The 20451-nt window shown below is 37.4% G+C and overlaps 1 protein-coding gene across 4 annotated transcripts in view; it reads right to left on the reverse strand.

Moving 5' to 3' along the window:
- Positions 1 to 906: 906 nt before the first annotated feature.
- Positions 907 to 20451, reverse strand: part of cutlet (chromosome transmission fidelity protein 18 homolog) — a 61200-nt gene continuing 41655 nt past the window's right edge. For 3 of the 4 annotated variants that reach the window (XM_069324910.1, XM_069324911.1, XM_069324913.1), the window contains exons 10-21: positions 20176 to 20372; positions 18174 to 18302; positions 16581 to 16700; positions 15798 to 16023; positions 13141 to 13311; positions 10066 to 10215; positions 8922 to 9052; positions 6000 to 6138; positions 5205 to 5372; positions 3381 to 3416; positions 1916 to 1973; positions 907 to 1126 (exon numbers count right to left, since the gene is read on the reverse strand). In XM_069324910.1, the coding sequence (XP_069181011.1) occupies positions 1026 to 1126; positions 1916 to 1973; positions 3381 to 3416; positions 5205 to 5372; positions 6000 to 6138; positions 8922 to 9052; positions 10066 to 10215; positions 13141 to 13311; positions 15798 to 16023; positions 16581 to 16700; positions 18174 to 18302; positions 20176 to 20372 (1626 nt within the window). In that variant the 3' untranslated portion in view covers positions 907 to 1025. The remainder of the gene's footprint in view (positions 1127 to 1915; positions 1974 to 3380; positions 3417 to 5204; positions 5373 to 5999; positions 6139 to 8921; positions 9053 to 10065; positions 10216 to 13140; positions 13312 to 15797; positions 16024 to 16580; positions 16701 to 18173; positions 18303 to 20175; positions 20373 to 20451) is intronic. The other variant, XM_069324912.1, reaches the window with a different exon arrangement.

The following is a 20451-nucleotide window of genomic DNA, read 5'->3' on the forward strand; positions in this document are numbered from 1 at the left end:
TGCGGAAATCTTGTGCAAGAACGGAAATAATTATGCCATACAGTACTATTATAATTTAAGTTTTCTCATTTTAACTTATTGCTGAAAATTTTGACTACATTTTTCTAAAGATGCAACAAGTAATTGTCAAAGAAGGTACCAAGCCAAGAAGACTAACACAGTATTGCAGGATATTCAAAAGATGTCAAGTATCACTCAAGATGTCAATACAAGAACAAAGGGACACAAATAGTAACATTAAAGATATCAGATTCACCAAGATTTCTATCGAGGGACAAGTGACCTGGAAGAACATTAGGAAAGCAAATATAACGATCCTGAAAATCGAGACATTCTATGAGGAGGTGCACAACTAAATGGGATAATGAGGTTTGGAAACACAGGAGCAAGACGTTGTATATTAAGTGCCCACAAGATAAGTGTGACTGATATGCAACCTAGCCATAGCCACTTCCCATCATCTATCATGTTGGTAGGAGGAAGGTCAAAGAAATAGGTCACTTTTTAGAGCATGCAGTTTGTTACCTGTAATGCCAGCCCAACTACCCTGCCAACGAGCAAGGATTGCAGAATGACTGCATGGAAATCTGAATAAGGAATCTTTTTCTGGGAAATGTTGCAAATACAAATGGGAACCCCATCAAAATTTGATCGTCTTATATCTGCTAGAAATGAGAAATGGTCAGTACAGTATTATATTTCAACCACCACAGGATGCAAAGGGTCAAAACTCAAGAGCCATAAGGGCACTGATAGTCAATCACAATGACAAATGAACACTGACACTGAAAAAAAAAAATGCTGAGGAAGAGCATACAAAACTGCACAAGTTCTGCTGTGAAGATGCCAAGTCCTCAGGGGCAGGTGGCACATATAGGTTTGATCAGGTAAAAAATACCATCTACAGACTTAAATATTTTTTTATAAAATTTGCTTACATAATTAAAAAATATATTTAAACTTCAATTTTCAAAAATTACATTAAATGGATTCGAACACTTTTTGCTTAATAACTCGATGAAACTTCAAGCCAAGTCGCTCATCTTGATGGGTTTTCTAACAGCATTACTATAGCCCTCCTTGAAACGGAACCAAATGTCGCTCTTGACGATCTCATTGGTGGAATCTGTAAAGCATTTTATATTTTTTTAAGAACAGGTAAACAGGGAAAAGTACAGAAATGAGTAAAAGCAAAAGGAGGAAGATGAAGGAAGAAGGAGATGAATGAGACAAAAATGAATGGGATGGAGAAAGGAGGTAGGGAAGGAGCTGGAGAAAGGATATTAGAAGGGAAATGAAGGGAACAGCCTGGAGATCAGAAGAGAGATAGGGAGGGAGGTATTTGTGAGGTATCCTTTTCTTATATCTAGTTTCACCTTTTCAGACCGAGTACACCAGGAACATACATCTTCCTATTTGGCTGGATATTTGTGACGAGCCATTAAAGACATGATTGTACTCTGGAAAATACCTAAAACAAATTTGAAGCAGTGTCTCAGTGGGAATCAAACTTAAGAAGTTGAATTGTCAGGCCAGTATGACAGCCAACACCACTCTGGTGTTGGCTTTCCATACTGCTAAATACTGTAGCGTGTAAGATTTGGTAAATGGATGAGTGACATTTTGAACAGCTTTACCATTCTCTTCCAATACTTCTCTTTTGTATTCTCCAGGCTGATAATTCCTTCCCCCCCATAAAAGTGGAAAATGGGGTAATAAATTAATAAATGATAATTTAGCTAATGATATGTGAATAGGGCAAATTTTTACCACAACCCAGCATATTTAAGGTTTCAGTTGTATACTAGCTTAAACCTTAAACCATATTAGAAATAAATGTCACCTCAGCAAGAGATAAACTTTAGAGTTTTGGGTTGCTGGATCATAAGTAAGAATTCATAATAAATAAACCTACCTTTTATCTGCTGGTCAACAGGCCGACTAATTATTCTGCCAAAAAAGTCCTTCGGAGCCTAAAATGAATAAAAGTAAATTGTTGAATGTAATGAAATACCTTTTTTTCTGGTGTCCGACACCCCCACCCCCAGTGGCTTCTCGAGCTTAGCTCAAGTACAGTACTGCAAAGTCTTGGCCTAAAACCACAGGCCTCCGAGATGCATCCATTGCCTACCAGGAACCAAGGCCAGAATCTGGCTCACCAGAGAAGCCAGCTTTCATGAAAGCCAGAAAATACTGACTGGGCTGATTTGTAAGAAAAGAGTGACAAAAGAGTTGGACCTAAGGCAACATCAACCATGCACCAAATGTTCTAACGCACACAAGAGTGGCGAGATAAAGGCATCATACAAAGAAAAAGTGGTAATCATTGGGACTGCCAGAGGTCCCAAACCCGGATATCAGCTGTGGACAAAATGGCAAAGCCACCAAATTAGCAAACATTCCTATATTGGGAAACAGTCAGCTGACTGGACTGAATCACTTCACAGGACGTGGGAATGGTGGGCCTTAGAACAAAGGATGTGAGAACCATGGGAATCAATCTGAGCCCAAAAAATCCAACAGAGAAAGGAGCACTCAAATACTATGTACTAAGGCTACAAGACAGCACATAAAAAAAAAAAAATAGTTCATGAAAGAACAAAGTTCATGAAATGCAAACACAAGTTCAGTAAGCTATAAGTGAGAAGCCAATGACGGAGCATGTTGGCCCAGTGACCTGGGTTGCCATCTGGTGGTGGTGAGGCGCATCAGTCAGGGTATTTACCGTGCTTGTTTTATCCTGTGTATTCTTTCTGGTGGGTTCACCACAGTTTTGTTGCCAATCTCTGATCCCCTGCTCCCCTCACCTCACAGAGCCAGGGGCCAGATTTACGAAAGCACTTACGCAAACACTTACGAACTTGTGCATCTTTTCTCAATCTTTGGCGGCTTTGTTTCCAAATATTAAACAGTTAATGAGCTCCGAAGCACCAGGAGGCTGTTTATAACAATAACAACAGTTGATTGACAAGTTTTCATGCTTGTAAACTGTTTAATAAATGTAACCAAAGCCCTCAAAGATTGAGGAAAGATGTACACGTTCGTAAGTGCTTGCGTAAGTGCTTTCATGAATCTGGCCCCAGATTTTGATCTAGTTTCTAATATCTTGCCTTACCTTGGTAGGCAACAGATGGGTCTCGGAGGCCCGGTGTATTGGGTTAAGGCTTGGTGGTAACTGAACTATGCTCAACGAGAAACTGGGGGTCCTTCCCACAATATATATATTAATTTCCTGACAAAGTAGTATATCAACTTATGCAACATTTATATAATAGAAACAGTACAATAACATATTTGATGCAAGATATCAATTAGTAACAAAAATCTAAGCAAACTGTTCAAATCAACAGCAAAAATACTCTTTTTCCATTTAATCATACCTGTACAGCTTCTCCAGAAGACGTCTTGCAGCTTCCCTGAGGAATGCCATTCAGCAAATTGTGTTTAGTAAGATAATCTCATCATTAGCTAGAACATCATAATATTTAAGACTACTTGTGCACGAAATCTACAGTGAATGTTATGAAATAAGTTCTATTTACTCAATTCTAATACACTGATATAAAAACACAAATTAAAATACAGCACGAGTTACCTGCTGGACGAGGTTCTGGGAGTTCTTCTACTTAAATTAACAACTTAATAGTTAGTTAGGGAGTTATAGAAAACAAAAATCTTCCAAGATACTTTAAACTCTAAAAAGAAGGCCTCAAAGATATATAATACTCAGAATATCCATTTCTCTAAGAAACCATATATTAATTTGTTATTCCTTATTCGTATATCAGTAAATCACAACTGTAGACCCTAACAACCGAGGGTGTTTTATTTTCCTCACATTTCCTCCTCCTCCTGCCCATTGTGTATTCACCAACACCCAGCCATACCAGATGTTTGCTACTGTGCGCGTAGCTAATGCTAACTTTACTCGTGCACTTATAAAAACATTACTCGCTACTCACATGTGTTTATAATTGTAAATCATATTAGTCCATAATCAAAACAATACTTTCAAGATTAAAGTTTTGAGATAAGATGAGATTAAAAACAACATTATTATATAATCCATACTATACAAGTGCAACAAAGAAATCTACACATTGAATGAAATTAGAAAAATTGCTCATCACATTCATATGTAATTGGCAAGCTAAGGTTGTGCAATGTGACCGCATTGGAAGAGAAGGTTCAGAAGAGATACAGTCACATTGTATGAGGTACTTCAAGGGATTGGCCAGCTAGATAGAGATAGTCTCTTCCACAGTGATAAAACAGAATGAAGGGGAGCATGGGTGGAAGCCAGAAACAAATATAGCAAGAGATGTATGGAAATACTCATATACAGTGAGAGTGAAGAACAAATGAAATGAACTGGGGGAAAAAAAAAAAAAAAAAGAGGGTGGTGGAAGCCACACCTCCATACACGACTTAAGAGCAAGTATGAAAAAGTTCTAGAACACAGAGGAACACACACACACACATTTGGTACCCAAAAACTTGGATGCAGGATCCTAGATTTAGACAAGCATCCATTATCCTAAGATTTACTGCCAGCCTAAAGTACGAGTTATAGCCAGCTTATTTGAAGTAAAAACAAATGATGGAGGGAAGGAGGGAGGAAGGAATAAGGAAGGGGTGGAGAAAGGGAAAGGCTGGAAAACAATACCCACAATATCAATAGTGTATGTGATATTCTGCAATTTTTTATTTGTAGTGGAAAGGTTTTTGTAACTACAGGAGAAACTTAAGCTAGATGACTCAAAGGACAAGCCCAAATTAATTGCTTTGGGGTAAAATCTATTGTGCATGGTAATACAAATTGCATGTGAGCAATATGTCCCCATACACCTCATGGTCTATCATCCTTATTTCTCAAAAAAATATGCTAAGCCTTTTTTTATTGTCAATTATATTTGTGCACGAGCTCAACATGCTTATTTCAGGAAGGGTCTGTATCAGAATAAAAAAAAAACACAGCATCACATAGAATTACAAATTACAGAGAAATGGCAGAGAATCAGAATGGTGGATCACACAGCTTAAAACTTTCACACTGTAATCAAATCAAAATTACATCAGAGGCACTGTCCTAAAATGTTCCAAAGCAGGTTAGTAAGAACAATAGACAATGTCTACAAGTCAAAAATTAATTATCAGTGGTAAATACTTTTTACTAGAGCCAAGCTGAAAGAACCTTGCATTACCTTTATGGAAAAAGTTTCAGTTATAGGCTTAGGTTGCAATTTCTGAAGATGATTTGGCACTGAGCTTTTGGAAGCGGTGTTGGCCTCCGAGAGGTCCTTAGTTGATTTTTTGCTTGAAATCTGCTTTTCTATTGCATGACGCTTTGCACTAAATCTGGCCTCTTCATTCTAAAAAAAAGTAATAATCATAAAATTCAGAATTATAGTAAAAAACAAATGCATACAATTATATAATATAAATTTAAAGTGCATGTAAAGAAAGTCACAAAAAAGTCTAACACATTAAAAAAGTGAAGACATTTTAACATGACAATGATAAGTACAATGGACAGTAATGTCACACTTTGGCTCTTTTTAAATAAATGGGTTTATGTCCTGGAAGTGCTTGTATTAGGGTTCTAAGAACAAAAGCAAAATACCTGATTTTTTCAGATACATTATACAGTATACTGTACTGTATCTACATCTACCTTTTACCTCTCCCACAGCATATGCTTCACCATCACTGTAACCCCTTTCCTGTACCTACCACTGTAACCCCCTCTCGTGTACCTACTACTGTAACCCCTCTCCTGTACACACCATTGTAACCCCTCCTGTACTCACCACCGTAACCCCTCTCCTGTACTCACCACTTTAATTCCTCTCCTGTACCTAACCCATGTAAGAAAATAGATGTCAAAAACTCATTCCCAAATACCAATCGGCAACAAAGAGAAATTAGGAGCTTATCTTACGAACTTATCCTAACTTATCCTAATTGCATTTTCTAAATACCGTAAAATCGAATCTTACCAGCTTTTGATTAACAAAGTATGTTTCGGCCCTGCGTACTTTCTCCAATTCAATTTCCCGGGAAATTAATTGCCGAATAGGATAAGAAAGTTGCTTCGACGGCTTAAGATCAGGGAAACGAACAACATCTTCCATATTCCTGAAAGAACATACAACACTACAGTCTACAAGGTTATCCATAGCTATAACAGTCTCTCTACTGTATTTATTTATACATATACAGTATTTCTAAGTCAAATAAAAATTTGTCTTTGATGTGAAACAATACAAATTTAGTGACCTTCAAATGATTGAGACAAAAAACACTAAACAAAAAAATTATATTTATTCTAACAAAGCTTTAAGACAGCATTTGGACCAACTGGTGATAATTTAGGAATTCTGGTAAAGTTAAAGAGTTAAATCAAAGTTAATTGTTAATAAGTAGCCAAATTACATTTGCTGTACCCTTGAGTTTTCACTTATAAATTCATTGCGACTCCAAGGATAACCCTCACAAACTTTTTCTGAAAAACTGAAGACAATATTTTAAAGTACCATGTTGAAAAAACAAGTTTCTCTATTAGAAGTTGACTTTCAAGGTAAGATTCTTTACTTGGCCCGTGTGCTTGACTGTAAAAAGTAAGTCTTTCCAAATAAGAATCTGATAAAAATATTGTTATTGGCTTTGCAAGAATGTATCACTTAATCACCAAAATGTCTACTTTCACAACCCACATTGTTCCTTCTTGTCCATATATAAACACACAAAATCAAATCAATGAATTAACAGCTGAAAGCATAAGCCAAAATACAAGCAGCCAAATGAATGACAGTCCTTGAAACAGCATTAGATAGAAATTTCATTAGACAATGTAGTTACGGCTGTAGTAACCTCGGGTGATGCACTCATCCCAGTTACAAAGAACAATTTACCTTTGTCACTGACATTTGACTAATCTTGGCATTTAGCTGGCATATAACTAATCTAAATCATGTTTGATTTAGGGGGCCCTGAAACAGTGAGCTCATTTTTCTTCTATTTATTTATTTATACTGTATATACAAGAGTTCTTACATTCTTGTACGGCCACTAGCAAGTGTAGCATTTCGGGCAGGTCCTTACTCCTATGTTTCCCGGAATACGACCCCACCTAATCGTTTAACAACCAGGTACCCATTTTACTGTTGGGTTAAACAGAGGGTACAGTTAAGGATTTGCGCCCGGTAAATCCTCCTCGGCCAGGATTCGAACCCAGTACAAAGCGCTCGCGAAACGCCACGCAAGCGTCTTACCACTACGACACGGGGGACCACGGGATTTCAAAGTTTGAAAGCAACAGCTCAAAGTACTTAAAAGTTACGAAGCTGTAATGTACAAACTTCATGTAGAATATTTCTCAGATGTTTAAATCTTCCTCCTTTTATATTTAAGGTGAATTATCTGCAATAATTATTAGCACTATATAATTCTTTTACATAGTAAACACATCCACAGAAGCTCTTGCAACATTTGTTAAGTTTTTCACTTATTAGTCTGGCCAATACCTGGGTGCAACAGTTATCATTTGGGGTAAACTTAGAAAAATGGCAATTGATGCAAGGAATGAAGAGTGCTTCAGAAGGTAAGAAAAATACAGAAGAAGTAAACAAAGAATAAAAAAGTAAAATAAACATAATTCATTAAAGGAGAAATGTGAAGATATAGAAGATTTACGTTTCCAAATAGTGAAGCAGTGTGTATGTTTAGCTAAAGACAAAGGACTATCACAACCTTGACTATGTCGACTAGGCTGTGACTCGTACGTCAGGCTGCCAGCAGTTGCGTCCAACAGCCTGGTTGACCAGTCCAGCTACGAGGAGGCTTGGTCGAGGACTGGGCCATGGGAACGCTAAGCCCCGAAACCATCTCAAGGTAACCTCAAGGTATGTCCCCCAGGTATAGCTGCCATAGGTATCCAACACCAACTGATCGACAACTTAACATTAATGTTATGCAGTATACTATTGCAATTATGGGAAATTAGGAACCTCTTGATAAAAGCTACATTTAAAAATGAAAAACTGAAAGGTGCTTTTTTTTTTGCCTCTATTGTAAAATAATTTCTTAAAACTTCAGTCTCAAGTCTAAATAAACTAAACACAACGTACTAATATTTTATTTTTTAATAAGATTTTCTATGCAACCTTCCTGTGCATTATCAATTACTGTACTTAATTACCTAAGTGTAGTTACAATACCTACGTCCTATAGGACGAAAGCTACACTCGTGGTTTCCCGTCTTCCCAGCACACATTGTATAACGCTTTGAAATTACTGACAGGTTTGGCCTCCACCACCTTCTTACCTAACTTGTTCTATCCATCTACCACACTGTTTGCAAAAGTGAATTTTCTTATATTTCTTCGGCAACTTCTATTATAAATGAGGCAGTTGACTGTCCACTTGTTCAACCCACAACTGTAACCATATGCACAAACCAAAACCTAGCAAATGAAGCTTCTCAATCTCAGTCTCTCATAGGTTGACTAATTGTCCATGGATGAACTACTGAATAATTTTCTTGTCTTAGATTACTCTCAAACTGCATTGCACCCAAAGCCACTTATCTTCATCCTCTCTACTGTTCCCCATTCTTTCATTTATTGCATTTCTATTACTTGTGCCTTTGATTTTCTACTTTAAACACCTGTATATGATGATTAGGGAATCCATTTTTTTTTTTTTGTACAATCTGTTTCTCAATGGAAATGTTTGAATTGTCCCATCAAAAGTCTTCACCAATCTCAAATATCTTGAAATATCTGAAGATAAGGAACTTTCTAAAAGGAAAAAGGAATAAGTCATCAGTGATACAGATAAATAGATGTATATTAAGTACCTAAGCACTGTAGTTCCCTTTATTACAAATCTAAAATCTTTTGCCAAATTCATCAACTCACGGATCCAAGATGAAGGAGTACTGCCCATCTAAGCTTCTTTCTTGAGTGTAGGTTAAGTTGTAACTTATCATGGTATTGATCAGTCCAGCCAAGTCTTCCTTTTCTTGTTTACTGTACAGCTGAGTATTCACCTGATTAAGAAAATACACCCTATGAATTAAATGGGTAACTAGTGAAAGTTTGCAAGGCCTTAAAAGACCCATTCTAAGGGAAATAAAACCGACATAAAAATAAGCCAAATTAGTTACCATTTCAGAAGTTTTGCAGCACAAAAGTTTTGGTACCAGCATAAAAACTGAAAATATAAATTCTTATCCACACACACTAAAGATCTTGTACATACCATCCTGAGGAAATACTGTACATCAAATATATATCCACTAGTTAAACACACGTGATATCCGGGTGTGGCAACCCCAACACCCGCCAATATGTAACTGTTGTCGCCAAAGACAGCTTATGTTTTTGTATAATTGGAATTCTAAAGGGCATAACAAAAAGTGAAACAAACTACAAGCTTAACCTGTCATAGGCTTCAATAAACAATCCCAGGTCAAACCTATAAAATCTTAAGTCTAATATAGCACATTTATGTCCTCTACCTGTAATAGGAAAATGTAGATATGGTTCTCTCCTTCCTTATACCCTCGACAAAATACTAAAATACAAAATGTGTACTTTTTTTTTTCTCCCCCACTACAACCGTCCACATTTTGTATTACCATCCACAGTAGCTATAGGTACTATAATTTTTTGATGACAGGTTACTATAACTTGCACCTGAAACAATCCTCCATTATATTACCCGGTAATTTGTTCCATAACTCTACATCCCTAAAACTAATAAAAACTGCACTATATCATTCTGCATATCATCATTATACTAATCTCTCTCATCTCATTTTTTTTCTTGCAATGTATTTGTTATCATTTTATTAATTCTGATAGAATTTACCTACTTAAAATTATCTGTTAGATTAAGGACCTGCCCGAAACGCTGCGCATACTAGTGGCTTTACAAGATTGTAAATACTGTACTATGCTATATATTCTCACAAACCCAATGTACCTTCTTGTATATAAATAATTAAATAAATAAGTTATGCACACATTACCTATTTTAACCAAAACTGCAATGACTTACTGGACGTAGAGTAGGCTGAATGATGTAGAGCAGATGGGGCAGAATATCTTGCACTAGTGAACTTCCTCCCGCAAACACCCGTGTTAGTGGACTCATTTCATTTACCATGGCTGTCTGCAAATTCTTGTTCTTCAACAATTTCTGATTTGTCTGTGAGGAACCACGGTTCATATGCAGACAATAAGTCACAAGGAATGCAAAATTATATGAACATGTTTACTGATATACTGAGCTACTAGGGAAGATAAAAGACTTAGATGAGTGGCATGCTTTTCAAGATGACCAGGACGTACGTGTACCATCAGGAGAGAGCGCCAAGTCATTGCGACTATATAGCACTGGGCAGGGATCAGGATAAGGATATGGGATGGGATGGGACTGGGGGGGGGGGTGGTAAGGAATGGTGACCAACCACTTGGACGGTCGGGGAATGAACGCCGACCTGCATGAAGCGAGACTGTCGCTCTACCGTCCAGCCCAAGTGGTTGGGTAGATGACCAGGACAAAACAAGTGACTTAGCAATACTTGTCTGATGGAATATAATGTGAATAAATGCCATGTTATGGAATGTGGAATTGGAGAAAACAGGCCCCACAAAACCTGCGAATTATGTGAAGAGGCTCTAAAGATTTCTGATAAAGAAATAGGGTGCTTCAAGGAGAGAGAAAAAAAAAAAACTGTCGCCCACGGACTACATAAAGGACATTGTGCAAGGACCCTATGCTACACTTTCCAACTTCAGAATTGTATTTTAAATACATAGATGGCAAAATATTAAAGAAATTGCTCATGACCTTTGCAAGACCAAAATTGGAATATGTACTGGCTGTATGATGCCCATATCTCAAGAAGCACATCTATAAACTGGAAAAGGTGGAAGACATGCAACTAAATGGCTTCTGGAACTAAAAATCAAGAGCTATGAGGAGACTCAAGACATTAAATACACCACAGCTAGAAGACAACAAAAAGAGGTGATATGATCACTATGTACAAAATAGTAATGGGAATTGACAAAATTTATAAAGAAGAATTCTTGAAACCAGGAACCTCAAGAACAAGAGGTCATAGACTTTATGTAAGAAAACAAAGCTGTCAAAAAAATGTTAACCAAAAGAGGTTAACATTAAACCATAAGTAGGTTTTAAAGCACCCCAAGACAAAGAGTACACTACTAGGAAGACGGGATACGATGAATGTAGCTCTCATCCTGTAACTACACTTAAGTAATTAAACAATAACATCACTGAAAATTAGACACAACCCACAAATCTGGAAATAAAGGTATTAAGACATTTTTGTCCATCCTAAGCCATTATGAAGTCATGTGATGGAACATGAGATCTTTCTGAGGTCTTCCCCCCCTTTCCTCTTACATTAACTCACTGTTTTCAGTTTCTTTGATACTCCCTTACCCACTGGGGCACCTTTCCTGTTACTCCTGCCTGTTTCTCCAACTTTTGCACCAGCCTCTTACTGGGTACTGTGCCAAGGTCTTTCTGACACTCCACAAAAATGCGGTCTGGCCACATCGCCTTGCATGTCATACAAATTAACGATCATGGCCTGTAGTTCAGTGCCTTCTGCCCGTAGCCAGGCTGCATGAAGCAGCACAACTTCCAACACTAATATATGGATGCGAGACCATAGTGTAATATAATTCTTGTTGTTAAGAACAGGACATCTGTACTTAGGCACATTGAGGTTCCTCCTAGGCCAGCTACTGACCTTTCCACAATGCAACTCACAACACTTGCCTAATTCCCAGGTACCTATTTTACTGCTAGGTGAACAGGTCCATCAGGTAAAAGGAAATGCATCCAGGAACATGAAAATTTAATAATTAGAGATTAGGAATGAACAACCTTAAAAGCATGTATGGTGCTAAGAGGAAAACTGAGCAGAGACTGAAAATGTCACAGATGTGTGCAAAATTCGATAAACTAAAAGACTGAAGAGAGCATATTGAGTTGATTTTGTCATTCTGAACATATGAATGTTGGCAGACAAGAGAGTATTCCAGTGAATTTGTGGGTAGGAGGAGAGGAAGGTGAGGCAAGTGGGCAGAAATGCAAAGTGTGAACACCACACAATCGGGAATTCTTAGTACAAATCCCGGGAGGGACAGAAATGGTTGGGCACCTCACCTGTTCACCAAGTAGTAAATAAGTACCCAGGAGTTAGTCAGCTTGTTGTGGGGTTGCATCCTGGGAAGGGTCAGTAATTGGACCTTGGGGGACTTCTATAAATAGTAAATCTAACATGTATATATATACTGGCTGCCTGTCCCCTGACACAATGCATTATTATTATTATTATACATTAAGAGACAAGGTTGGGTGGAGGTGGTTTGCAAGTATGAAGAATTTAAAAGTACAGTACTGTTTGTGAAAATTAAAGAGAAACCCCATACTTGTTTGACTGCCACTTGTCATGCCAAGGGAGGGTTTATTACATCTTTAATGGTTTATCTCTTGACTGAATTGATTTACTTCTCTAGTGACTTCCTCAGCCCATTATAACCCTGCTGGGATGTTTTGAGAATTAACTGTGCCAGTATGCTGTATGTGTTACCCCCTGGCCGAATACTCATTCCAATTCCAAGGATGTAGTAGTATCTTACACAAGGGAGTAGCTGAGGGTAGGAGTTGAGAAATTAAATTGATAAAACTGACACTAAAAGACTGTACATCTTTAAAGCAGATCAGACAATTTTATGATCAAAAGGGCATTTAACTTGTATAACTTATGTAAAACTAATTTTTGTTTGTGGTCAATACAATATTCAACAATGACTGAACAACTCCCTTACAAAGAAAAAATTGGTACTGAATATCTAAATCTCCATCAAAGTGGCTACAGAACCTAAAATGAATATATATTACCTTAAACAAACCAGAGGGCATGTGTACTAAATCTGAGAGAATTTGATAAGCATTACCAAGATGTTGGTAAAAGTCATATGCATGACCAAAACAAATAATTCAATATATAATTAGTTCCTGAAACAGCCACCAGTAAATTACAAGGCTGCAAGTTGAGTTAATTACTTCACAATACAAAACTAAAATTACCTCGTGCATTTGATTCGGATACTGTATTTTAGGCCAGTGGTGAGAAGCAAAGAGAAGGTGGTATGACACACAGGCATATGGCAGAAAGGCCATCATTGTCCATGACTGACTGTGCATGATTTCCTTCTGCATTAAGTCTGTAAAGGTTGCCCATTCAAGTCCCATGGAAACCTGAAAAAATACAAATATAAAAATGATAGCTCAACTATAAACCTAGAAATTATTTAACATACTTTGCTAATGATTCATATTCCCAAAATTTCTTCATAAGCTAAAAATACAGTGGAACCTCGGTGTACAATTGCACCCAAATACAAATTTGTTCTCATACAACGAAAATTGTCGGAAAATATGCCTTGGTGTACGACATTCACTCCAGAGTATGACGCTTGTTCATACTTGTCTCGTCGGTAAGATTAGCTTACACTTGTATGCCGCCTAATGATAACCGTGACTGAATTCTGTGAACAATTTCATCATTGTTGTGCTTATTTTTTTATTGCTTAACATAAAAGTTCTCATTATATATCATGCCATGAGCTCAAAGAATGTCAGTAGTAAAGTTCAACCCAAGGAAATGGTTGTGAGGATGACGATAGAAGAAAAAAAAAGTGATCATTCGTAAACATGAAGACTGTATGCGCATGGTTGATCTGGGTAGGAAATTGTGTACAGTATGGGAAGAACTGCAAAGTTTTGCTGAAAAGATTCGCCCAGATAAAGCTGAAGCAAGCTGTTGTGTAAACCTTTTTGATGACAATGTGACGTCTCACTACAGACAATTGTTAAAACGTACGCAAAAAACCAGCATTGAATGTAATGAAATGCATTTTCTGGGCGAGCCTCAGAGGCTCCCTGAAGCTATCCGAACTGATATAGTGCTATATTAGCTTGGGGGTCATCATTCTCAGAAGTCCTTCATCTACCAGGGACCACAAAAGCCAGAAACTGGCCCCCTTCAGAGGCGCAGGAAGCAATGGCCTATAAGAACTTTATATTTAAAATGTCTTCTTCTTCTTCTTCTTGATGGTACAAGCAGTTTGCATGACAAGTTTATCCTCCTGATGACTGCACGATTACAAATGTTGGGAGACGTGTTAATGTTGAGATTGACAAGGTTTCGAAAGTGTTTGTTGTGTTGCAGTGTAAATAGAGGAGCGGCGACTAAACGGCAGTGTGTGTCAGAGGGAGACTTGATGCACCGTAGGGCGTGATGATGTATTTATAGTGTCAACTGATCCTTGGTGCTGTGAGGAGGCAGTTGTTCTCTGTGTTTGGCTGTTGGTGGCACCAGGTATAAATGTGACAGGTCAAATGTGGCCCAATTTGTTGGCCGACTAGATATGGTAAAAGGTATTTTAAGTGCAATAAGTACTTGCTTGAAGTTTACTCTGGCCCTATAATGTTGGAAACAGTGAAGTAGATAGTGTTCAATTATTTCTGGCACATGACAGTGGATGCAGAGTTCAATGATGTCTGTTCTGTATTTAGAGCTGTGTGTTGCCAGTTTGGTGTGTCCAATCTGGTCACTGTTACATCAATTTCTCTGCTTTAATACCTGACATGTTTCAAAGTTTCCCATTTCTTTTTTATGGACCCATAATACAAAGATGAGCATCACATTTTCCATTTCATTACAACATATTGAGTGATGGTATCATTGAAAGTTCTACTATGTGCAACACAAGGAATTGGATCTTGAGGTTATTTTGAGATGATTTCGGGGCTTTTAGTGTCCCCGCGGCCTGGTCTTCGACCAGGTCTCCACCCCCCAGGAAGCAGCCCGTGACAGCTGACTAACACCCAGGTACCTATTTTACTGCTAGGTAACAGGGGCATAGGGCGAAAGAAACTCTGCCCATTGTTTCTCGCCGGCGCCTGGGATCGAACCCAGGACCACAGGATCACAAGTCCAGCGTGCTGTCCACTCGGCCGACCGGCTCCCGGATGATGATGGGTAATTTAAGGCGTGTTGTGCATCGCTTTGGCCAGGTGATGTATAAGTTCATTATGGAGTATACCACACTGCACTGGGACCCATTGGATTGCTAGTACAAATGAAGAGTTGATAGTGAACTTAGAGAAAGGAACTAAACAAAGAACTTTAGTGGCATGCGAGATGGATACAAGAAATTTAGTTAAGAATGCTAAAGAAATGAATAGAGCTGCACAACTTAATAGAAGAATGAAAATTGGAATTTTAGGATTACAAAGTGAATGAGAAGGGGCATGAAAACCAGGAGTATAAGAGTAAAGATCTATTAAGCTAGAAAATAAGCAAATGGGGAGGCTAATTGAAGAAAAGTATTCAGAACATTAGAAGCTCTTTTTGAAAAACATTAAGAGAGAGTATCAGAGACTGGAGGACAGGTCTCTCTTAAACTAATATTAAAGATAAACACTTCCATTATTTGTTTTCAAGATATTGCTAAAGGTCAATCCTGCCTCAATTTATAAAGTATCTAAAATCTGTCACGAGAGAAAAATATGGCTCAATAACAATTAGAATCACCTTGGAAGGACATATACAAGTCTTAAAAATTTCAAATTGATAAAATTGATACACAAAGCCATACACCAGATATTACAAAAAGAAAAATACATTACTTCAAATAAAACTTCACAGTACTACTGGCCATTGTAGTAAAATTACTTACAGGATCCATATTTGTGTGCTTAAATTTGATGCTGGGAAAGTTCTCAAACCATCCTTGTGTGAGTCTGTCATACTCTCCACATGACTGAGTCGTCTTCAATATATTCTGAAAACGAAAAGCCGTAGATGTTTGCTCACCAAAATTTTCAATGTCTTCATTTATTTCTGGCATGGCTATGAGAACGCCATCATTATGCTGGAGCTCATGCGGGTTTGCCCGTCTCTTTCTGTTGGGAAAAATAATTATGTTGTTAGTACTGTATCTTGTAGTAGTATATATATCTAATATTTGTTACCATTTTATTTAAGAATTGGCTAGCACTCTGGCTTCTCTCATTGTTTACATATATTGTGCAGTGTGGGCTAGTATAGTATAATTGATCAAAACTAAAAATTTGATTGTAATGTAAACAATAAATGTATGAAAAATAAATTAGGCTGTTAATAGCATTCTTAGATTTCTGTATGAATCCTTATACAGTACATCCTTATCCCACTACTAATTTTGTATCTGCCCAGAAATGAAGATGTCAAAAAATTTATGAAAACATGGGACTTGAAAAATCATATTATGAAAAAAGGAATGCAAGTCAGTACAGTATTGAAGCTTGTTCAACCCCACATTACTAAAATTCAGGACATTTTTTCAACTTTGTAATCTGTATTATTAATTTTTAAGACTACATTAATGTTTTTTGTCACATGCAGATTTATTTGTGTTATGTCTATCTTTTGTGTGTTCTTGATAGCAGACTACTGTATAATTAATAGGGAGCAGACTTACCGTTTAGGTCTTGGTATAGAGAATATTTGATGCCAGACATTAAACAGAGAGCGCTGATAGTCTTTCTGTCCGACAGAAGCACCATCAATGTCCTTCAGACTCAGGGATTTCTTTGTACTCCTGAAACCAAATGCCAATGTCAGGTCATGCTGGACTGTTATACTGTATATCATTCTTTGACCTCACTTCCCATTTTTATGAAGTGGGGGAGAATTGTGGAGAGGGGCAAGAGAGGCACACACACACACACACACACACCAAGACAAGATGCATAGACAGGGGCAGCTCTTGCCTTGAAAGAATTTCTTTGGTTTGAAGGCGCTCAACAGAAAAGGATGTCATGGAGGTAACATTCAATGACACCTGAACACTCTTACTACCTTCTACAAAGAAGTTTCATGGGGAAAATAATAATCCACTCACCAGCAAAGCCTAACAGTGGTATTTCTAGTTTCATAAATTGCGTGTAAAACGTCGTCGTCATCATCATCACCATTACATCATTATTTACCACTTGTGTTCAGTGAAGAGGCATCAGCCCATAACAAGATAGATGAGAACTAGAGGAGAGTATTAAGGATACTGATAAAGACCAACACCATTATATTTCAGCAATAAAGAGCAGCAGTACCCTCTCCAATGTAATTATAGTAAATTATATTTTTTTGCATAGCTTACAAACACACCAGACTTTTCATTCAATTGCCATATGCCTATTTTATTCTTTGTCTTTCCTCCCTTCCTCCCATCCTTACCTTTAGCAAACACTTATTCACAGTGATTATATACCAGTCTATATTATCATTATAAAAATCTTACCCAAATCTTTATTTGAAATCCCACTACCTTTTACATATTTATTTCCAAAATTTAGTAAATTTTTTAAGTCATAATTTAAGAGCAAGATACTGTACTACACACTATTTTTCTGTTTTACTTTCCTATTTTAAATAAATGTACAAACACTTAAGCCCATTATTCTACTCATGGATATTTTACATTTATAAACAGTGTATATAAATTAAGAGACTCCTGGAATGAAGTGCTTCAAAATTGGACTTGTGCCCAGTACCAGACCATCTTATACCTTCCCTCTCTTCCCCCCAGTTTCCATAAGGAACTCCACTTTCGTTACGTTCTCTAACAATGTTCTGATCCCACATCATAACATCGGCTAACACAGCATGTCCTAAGTTGATGTTGAATGTAGTGATTGCACACTAAGACTGTCGAGAAAATAGTAGCTTGTCTTGTGTGCGAGTAAAACAATTCATATTTATCTGAGTTGAGAAAATCTGCAGGTACAGAATAAAGATTACCCTCAACAAGCTTATCTAAATGAAGAAAGCTGCAGGGAAGAAACACCACATGAAAAGACAAGCAAGAGACATGCAGAAACAAATACTGCAACAATATTTACTGAAAGGGTATTGGCCGAGAAAAATAAGACACTGCCACATTGTACAGAAGTGTTCGAGTTAAGCCCATGAAATGAGGACAACTGGTCAAGTAAATTGTTTATTAAAAAGCCATCTTGGTAAAGAAAATTAAGGTACTAGAATTAACTTCAAATCAAACTTGCAAACACAGTACCTGACAAATTGCAGAACAGAGAGACAAGATCGGATATCATTCTCCGTTTTATCACAGAGCGCCATGAGGACCGTCAGGTCAGCTTTTAATTGTCGCTTCCTGCTAATTTCAAGAAGCCTGTGTGCCAGCCTGTAAACAAAATAACATCAGGTGTGAAATCTAATCATGAATTTTAGGAATATAATAATAATGTAGGATTTAATTAGAAATTTTTATAAATAAACCTTTGATGAGAGACAGTCAATAATAAATATTAAAAAAATATCAAACAAGCTACAACATACCATTCCTGCTTCACCCATTCAAACTCCAAATTAACGACAAAAACAAAGTTCTCACTAAAAAAATTTTTTTTCTTTACATTAATGAACTTAAAACCAAACCAGAGACTGCAGCAGAAAACAATCTGTAAGTTATATATATATCTATATCTATAATATATATATATATATATATATATATCTATATATATATATATATATATATATATATATATATATCTATATCTATATATATATATCTATACATATAATATATATATATAATATATATACTGAGGAAATCTGTGCACTTATTTTTTTTCATTTTGTTGTGTACACAGAGCTCACATATGAATTTTGACACACAATATGTGGATATCAACATATCTACAAAACATACATCTGAGGGTTAATTTTGCAGCTCTGCTTTTATGTCACCTACATAAAAATTGGAAGATGTTGGTCTTAAAGATACAGGGGGCCTAACAGCTGAGTGGACAATGCTCGGGATTTGTAGTCCTGAGTTTCTGGGTTCAATACCCGGTGGAGGCGGAAACAAATGGGCAGTTTCTTTCACCTTGATGCCCCTGTTACCTAGCAGTAAATAGGTACCTGGGAGTTAGACAGATGCTACAGGCTGCTTCCTGGGGTGTGTGTGTAACTAAAAGGAGGCTTGGTCAAGGACCGGGCCGCAGGGATGCTAAGCCCCAAAATCATCTCAAGATAACCTCAAGAAGATAACCCAAGAGACAACCCATTGTTACACCATTCACTTGGCACAACAGCCTGCCATCAGGCATACAGAAAGTGGTTTTGGTGTTATAGACCCATAGTAAACCTTCCATGATGCTTGGCCAGATCTAATGTCGAGGAAATTATATGTGGCAGATATTGCCCAGCAGCAGTCATATGTGGCAGATATTGCCCAGCAGCAGTCATATGTGGCAGATATTGCCCAGCAGCAGTCATATGTGGCAGATATTGCCCAGCAGCAGTCATATGTGGCAGATATTGCCCAGCAGCAGTCATATGTGGCAGATATTGCCCAGCAGCAGTCATATGTGGCAGAAATTATTGATTTCATATGCACATGTAAACCTGAGCATCTGATCAGAGCTCCACGTGCCCACTTTAATAAGGCAGTGAACAGAGCATTGAAATAATTAGGTGGTTAGTAAAGTGTAAACTGAGGTGTTCCTTAGGGTACCATTTACTGTTTATAGTTGCCTTATACATGTCCCTTTGTCCAGATTAGTTTTGTACAACTCCAATTAGGGTAAAGAAATTCCAAGTGTTTTAGTGATAAACCTTGTTGAATAAACTTGTTACTGAACACAACATTTCAGTAAAGCCTTCTCCTATAGAAATACTGTGAATCCCTTTGCTCATTCAGTAAATCGCACTAGAATTAATAAAAAACTAATAACAATGATGACCTTAATGAGTCTCCCTGCCCAAGTATGTGCAGGAGTTTCTCATGATCTCTGGCACACCTGTCTGAGAAAGCCACTTGCAGTGAAGCCCTACATTGTTAAGTTGGACCTGAGGATGTATGCTCTGGCAATCTAAACCAATTTCCTAAATAACCTCTGCAAGTGGTCTATCACATGCAATATACAATCAGGCAGTCATTGCAAGCAGACGTTGTCAGAAAACAGTAGAATCCTACACTTTTAACTATGGTATATATATCTTTGATACATAAAAAAATTCTTTAGTGCATGAAAAAGGGAAATTTTTACCGTGAAGTTGGAGTTGGTGGAAACTGGATGACAAGAGCCATCTGACGTAGAGGTCGTAGAGCTGGAGTGTAAAGTTCATTACAAATACAAATCACAGGCCTCTGTAAAAATAATGGCCCTTCCTTCTTCTTTCCCTTCTTTCCTTTCCCACCAGTCTCTTTCCCATTGAGCATGTTGATCAGAAGGTTGATGGAAGGCTGTGCAAGAGATGTAGACAACCCAGTCAAAAATATTGTGCAGTAGTACTGCAGTCAGGTATAACTTGAAGTTTTTAAG

Source organism: Procambarus clarkii, chromosome 15 (assembly GCF_040958095.1).
Source record: "Procambarus clarkii isolate CNS0578487 chromosome 15, FALCON_Pclarkii_2.0, whole genome shotgun sequence".
Lineage (NCBI taxonomy): Eukaryota > Metazoa > Arthropoda > Malacostraca > Decapoda > Cambaridae > Procambarus > Procambarus clarkii.